The sequence below is a fragment of the Elgaria multicarinata genome, chromosome 10 (assembly GCF_023053635.1).
Source record: "Elgaria multicarinata webbii isolate HBS135686 ecotype San Diego chromosome 10, rElgMul1.1.pri, whole genome shotgun sequence".
Taxonomy (NCBI): Eukaryota; Metazoa; Chordata; class Lepidosauria; order Squamata; family Anguidae; genus Elgaria; species Elgaria multicarinata.
In genome coordinates, this window is record NC_086180.1 from 95081194 (window position 1) to 95087399 (window position 6206).

The window sequence follows — 6206 nt, forward strand, 5'->3', positions numbered from 1 at the left end:
TTATTCTTCAAATTCTTAGGAGCATTAATTCCTAGGAGACAAATTAAAACCATACATTGCAGTTGGGCTTTTGTAATTCTGTTGTTCACTAGTCAGCTTTCCTGAAATATTTGCTATTGCTTGCTACAGTGTAATACTATTTCCCACAAAGGTTAAATCTGTTTTCCAACAGGCTGAGCAGCCCTCCACCTTGACTCTGCTTACACCCCAATGCCCTCTGCTACCCTTTCACTCCCCCTCAAAGGAAAATAAAGCCTCACCTAGGAAAGGGGGTGGAGCAGCAGGCAGCAGAGTGTCCACCAAAGGCAAGAGAGGATTGGTAGACTCCTCCTCTAGGGTTGCCATACATCCCGGAAAACCAGGAATGTCCCAATTTCCAGGAATGTCCCAACTGGCTGGGCAAGAATCCTGGATTCCTGGTCCAGCTGGCTGGAGAGAATTCTGACCTCCAAAATGGTGCCTTGAGCCTGCTCAGTGGAGCAGCAGCAGCAGAGAAAAAGACGCATCAATCCGGTGCTTTTTCCAGAGCATCACCGCTCCTCCACAGGCTCATCTGAGTCACTCACGGTGACTCACCTTATTGCGTCTGTGGCTGCGTAGAAGAGGAACAACAGCGAGGAAAGGCGCACGTGCCGTGCAACGCAAAGGAGCAGAGTTTTGTGGGGGACAGGAAGGAGGGAGCGAGTGGGGGATGAGGGGGTGAAGGAGAGGAAAGTCACTCCCCAAAAAATCACCCAGAGCCACTTTGGTGCCATGCTGCCGCCAAACCCCGTGGTTTTGCTACTGCAGGGTGGCAGCAGGTAATCCCTAGGAAGGAGGCAGCGCGGGCTTTCCGGCGGCCATTCAGTTCACCGGGCCTGCCCCCTATGTCTTTCCTGGCTTCCAGCGACCAATCAGAGGTTGCCTTCCACTTGAGAATGCCCCCGGCTCGAGGTCAGACGGCAGAAGAGCTGTGGTGACTTTGCTTCGGCAGAAAAAGTGATGGTAAATCCCCGACTTTTTCAATGTGCACCTTCGTCTATCTGCCCTGCGAATTGGCGGCTGCGTCATGTATTACCAATGCAGGGCAGATTCACAGCCACCGCGGGGCAAAGATGACGTTTAGACAGCTTCCAGGTTGGGGGCCATCCCAGGTAAAGCCTACTTCCCATTTGGATTAGCATACATTCCTCTCTCTGAAGCAGAGGGAGCCAGGCCAGGCCAGGCCTATCCAAGGGACAATGCAGGTGGCAGCTAGTCACGTGGCCTCCCTGGGGACAGAGCCACAAAGCGGCCTTGCAGAGGCTGCCTCGGCTCAGTGGCATTGTCTCTGCATGCTTGGAGCAGGGTCTCCCTTGAATATATAAGGGGAATAGGGATGGCTTTTAAATATTACATCCCCTCTAGTTTTTCTTTTCTTTTCAAATCCTGTTGCGACTTCCCTGACAGTTATTCCTATGGAATTTACTTCTGAGTAGACATGTTGTAAATCTCTGAAAACTACAATAGATGGAGGCAGGATTTGGGGTTTTGGATCCCTGGTGCAGAAGGGGCTGATCTCGATGTCCTCAGAAGTGGCAGTTCCAGCAGCCCACGCAGCATTCTTCTTCCTTTCCTCTAATGAGCCTTAGGGATATCTACTGCAAGGCTGCCCTCTAGCGAGCGAGCTTTCTACTACCAGGGCGGTCTCCAAAAGATTTCCTTTTCACAGCGCCTGACGAGGACTGCTGTGTAACTGGAAAGCTTGCGGGGTCCTACGAAGATGCCGCGGTCAGCGAGTTAGGTGCTACAGATTAACCGCACTCCTCTCCCGGGACGGTCCATCTTCGTTTGGGTCCCTTCTTCCTACAGCGAAGACGGTTAGAGCTGCCGATCTATCGGAGATGGTGGCAGCTGCAAGCGAAGTTAAGGTAGGTGGGAGGCGCCCCTCAGACCACAAACCCGGGAGGCCCACCGTGGGGAGGGCCGGCAGCCTGCGGGGCTCTCCGGGAGGGGTGGGGCTCAGAGGCCGGCGAAACGCGAGGCAGGGGCCCGACCTCCCCCAGCAGCCTCGAAACCGGGTGGCCGCGCTTTCCCCTGCGGCGGCGGCGGCGGCGCCTCCCGGCCCGCCCGCGAGGGAGCGCACCGTCGCTCCAGCCACTGGGCATGCTCCGAGGCAGCCGGCGAGCTGGGCCTTGGCCGCGCGCGTTCGGCCCCGCACTCGACGGGAGCGGAGCGGGGCGCCGCCGGCTGCTTGCGATGCGGGGGGCTTGACGCGCCGCCACGGGCGCCCTGGCCTGCGAGAGGAGCGCGCGCGCCGCGCCGCGCCACCCTGAGCGGCCCCAAATGCTCGCCGCTGTCGAAGGGCGGCGTGGCTCGGGGGCCTCTTAGCCCCCATGGCCGGATCTCGGCTGGGCCGGGGGGACGCGGGTGCGGGCTGGCCAGTGCAGGTACCCCGGGAAGGGGGGCCTTTAGGAGCGGCGGCGGGGTGTAGCGAAGGAGGGGGCTTTGGGGAACGGCGTTGCGCGTGAATGACTGAACGTGCCAAGCGTCGCCGTGGCCGCGGCCGCCTCTTCTCCGTGGGGCTGGCGGCCCCCACTAGCAGACCCAGCTCCTGAGGGCTAGCCCCGGCGCCTCCGTAACCGCCCCGCTGCTCTCGCCTGGGCGATGGACGTGGCCCGGAACAGCAGCGGGGCGCCGCACAACCGCTCGCTCGAGGCGCTGCTCCCCTCCTCGCCGCCCTCCGCGCTGCCTGCGCCCCCATACTCGCCTGCAGCCGTGGCCTGCTTGGCCGCCGTGGTGGGCTTCCTGATCCTCTTCACCATTGTCGGCAACGTGCTGGTGGTGATGGCGGTCTTGACGAGCGCCGCGCTGAGAGCCCCGCAGAACCTCTTCCTTGTCTCGCTGGCCAGCGCGGACATCCTGGTGGCTGCCTTGGTCATGCCCTTTTCCTTGGCCAATGAGCTCATGGAGGACTGGTACTTCGGCAAGGCCTGGTGCAACATGTACCTGGCCCTCGACGTGTTGTTCTGCACATCCTCCATTGTGCACCTGTGTGCCATCAGCCTGGACAGGTACTGGTCTGTCACCCAGGCCGTGGAATACAACCACAAGCGGACCCCCCAGCGGATCAAAGGGGTCATCCTGCTCGTCTGGCTGATCTCTGCCGTCATCTCCTCACCCCCACTGATCTCCAAATATTGGGAGCCTGAGGGGGAGGCACCTTCGAAATGCAGGCTCAACGATGAGACTTGGTACATCTTGACTTCTTGCATTGGCTCTTTCTTTGCTCCATGCCTGATTATGGTGCTGGTCTACGTCCGCATCTATCGGGTGGCCAAGGAAAGGACTCGGACGCTCTCCGGAAAACGGCCTCCGCTAGAGGTTCCCTCCAACCAGGCAGAGAATGGGTTGACTCAAACTAGCAGGGGCTTTACGCCCTTGAAGATGCAGCCGAGGGAGTGTGGCCAGTTCTCGGGGCCCCACTGGTGGAAGACCTCCGAGTTGGAGGACGTGGAGCTGGAAGAGAGCAGCCCCTCGGAGAGCAGGCGCCGGCAAAGCGGAGACAAGCCGGGGGGCAAACCTCACAAGAGACAGTCCTCTGCCTCCTCCTTCTCCAGGTGCTCCAGCAACCGCCTCTCCTGCTCCATTGAGGTTTTTTCTTCTCATCGCCGAAAACACGGCAGCTTCTGCCAAAAGACCATCAACCAAGCCCGGGAGAAGCGGTTCACCTTCGTCCTAGCTGTGGTCATGGGAGTCTTTGTGGTCTGCTGGTTCCCTTTCTTCTTCAGCTACAGCTTGCATGGCATCTGCCGAGAAGCCTGCGAGATCCCAGAGGCACTTTTCAAATTCTTCTTCTGGATTGGCTACTGTAATAGTTCCCTCAACCCTGTCATCTATACCATTTTCAACCAGGATTTCCGCAGATCTTTCAAGCACATTATTTTCGGGAGAAGGAGGAAGAATAAAAGCGACATTTTCTTCCTGCATTGACTGTGGAATCTGGGGGAGGAGGGACGGGCCATGGACCATCATGGCAAAGGTCTGGGCTGGGGAGGGAACTGAAGTGAGCCGTGGGGAGATGAACACGAAGGAGTGGGCCCTCCTTTAAGCAGGGTGGGTGTGAGTGGGCAGTTGAGCTCTGCTGTTCTCCTGCACTTGAGAGAACGAGGCCAGGGCCGGAACCACCGTGAATGCAGGAAAGTGTGGGAAACCGCACCTAGGGGCCGGGGAGAGGAACCGAGGGGCTGCTGCGGCATTAAGGAATAACTGCACAGGAACTGTGGTAGACTGGGGTTGTCTAAAGCAAAACCTGGTTTTATTAGGGAGGCAAATGGGCAGGGCGGCAGGAGGAATCAAGGGTTTGCCTGCTGTCAGGCACTGACAGTGTTTTATACTGAAATGATTTCTATATTTGCCAAACTGTGCTAAAGAATAATCTAAACTTTCCCCCCTAAATAAATGTTTTTAATCTGTCCTAAAGTTTGCTGAAATGTAGTTCTGCGCAGAGGTAACACATGTCTTTCCCCCCCACTGAGGAGCTGGTTTGAATCTTGTTTCCCTGGTGCAAGGGATCACTACTAGTAAAAAGCTAGATTCACATATGCTTTTCATACATGGGCAGAAGACAACAGGCTAAAAATAAATGTACCACTCTGAATTGGGGTTTCCAGAAGCTTGAGATCATGTGGTGAACTTTTTATTTAAACGAGAACAACAACCCAACAAGAGTCAATATATTAAGTGAGTCAAGGGGAGCCAAATCCAGTTAAGGCGTTATTGGTCCATCTCTCTCTCTCTCTCTCTCTCTCTCTCTCTCTGGGTATTTATATTATGAATTTATAATTGCTAATCTGTTTTACAAATGGCAACTATTTTCTCAGATGATTTAAAAGATCCCTAATAGCAAAGAGTACATTGGGAGATGGCAGGCAAGGGGGGGGTCCTCTCTGCCCCATCATCGATAGAGAAAATATTTCCAGGTGAGCACTCTCCCTGCCCCCCCAACATGCACACGCACAGTTCACTGATGGGAAATGTCTGTAAATGCAAAGGGAGACCTCCTGAAATATATTATGGACATCACCATTCTCCAAAGACAGCAGGATTTATTTAATTACATATACCACCCAATAGCTGAAACATGTCTTTAGACTTTTCTACAGTAACCCTTTGAGATTAAGCGAAGCTTAATGAATAATAAGACTGGCATCTTGAGCTATTCAAATCAAATGTATGTCATTCAGTGGGATACTAATTGCTCTTCTGTTTTTCTGCTCCAAGAAACAGACCTTGACTAAAGCTCGTCTTCTGCTTATTTGGGGGGCATCTTGTGCACTGCTCTTTTCCTGGCTGCACCTGTGGGACTGCCAGGAAAATCTTTCCATGCTGCACTCAGCCCAGCCCAGCTTGTGTTGATACAGTATTAGCATGGGGCTGAAACAGAGGTGGCCAAAGACCTCCTGCCTCCTGAGGTGGGGGTTGTGCCACCACTCCCTTTCTCCCCCCACCCCTTCCTGTGATAACAGTGCTGGGGTGTGCCCACTCCCTCCCCCTCCCCCCTGGTGGTGGCAGTGATGGTGGTGACACCTGCCTTCTTCCTCCCCTCCCCTCCTCTTCTCTTCTTTCTCCCTCCCTCAGCCATGGTGACAACAGCAGTTGCCCCCACCCTGTCTCCTCCTCCTCCCCCTCCTCTGCCCCTTCTCCCTTACTGGCTTCTCGTCTCTCCCCCCAGCTGTGATGACAGTGGTGGTGCCCACCTGCCTCCTCCCCCTCCCCTTTCAACAAGGGTAGTGGCAGCACAGGCAGTCTCCATGGCCACCTCCCTGCCAATGCCTCCCTCGAAGGAAGGACCCCTCGCAGCAAAGCATTTGGGCATCTCTGGAAAGTTGCTCTGGCTGCTCTTCCTTCTGAGTGGCTAGAGGGGCTTCCCAGAGACTCTGCCCACCTAATGCGTGCCTCTGAGGGGTCCTCAATGCAGGACACTGAGTGAGTGGAACTACAGAGAGTTGTGCCAGCCGCTCTTGCCACAGCCAGCGAGCAGCCAGTGTGACTTTCTGGAGCACTGGGCAGGGCACATAGTTCTCCTGGGAGTAGAATCTGCCACCCTTGAGGATCTGCTGCTTGAGATGGGAACTTCACCCCACTTCATGGAAAGACTGAAATGACTAGGAAGCAGAGCCACATTTGGTTACATTCTCCACTCTCAACCTCTGCCTGCCTGTGTCTAATGTCAGATGTGGGACAAT

The 6206-nt window shown here is 55.6% G+C and overlaps 1 protein-coding gene across 1 annotated transcript; it reads left to right on the forward strand.

Annotated features, from left to right (window-relative positions):
- The first annotated feature begins 2625 nt into the window (after positions 1 to 2625).
- Positions 2626 to 3951, forward strand: ADRA2C (adrenoceptor alpha 2C). Its single transcript, XM_063135131.1, has one exon. The coding sequence runs from the start codon at positions 2626 to 2628 to the stop codon at positions 3949 to 3951; it is 1326 nt and encodes a 441-aa protein (XP_062991201.1).
- Positions 3952 to 6206: the final 2255 nt, after the last annotated feature.

Coding starts and splice junctions, on each gene's coding strand:
- ADRA2C (XM_063135131.1), top strand. CDS start 2,626: ATGGACGTGGCCCGGAACAGCAGCGGGGCGCCGCACAACCGCTCGCTC.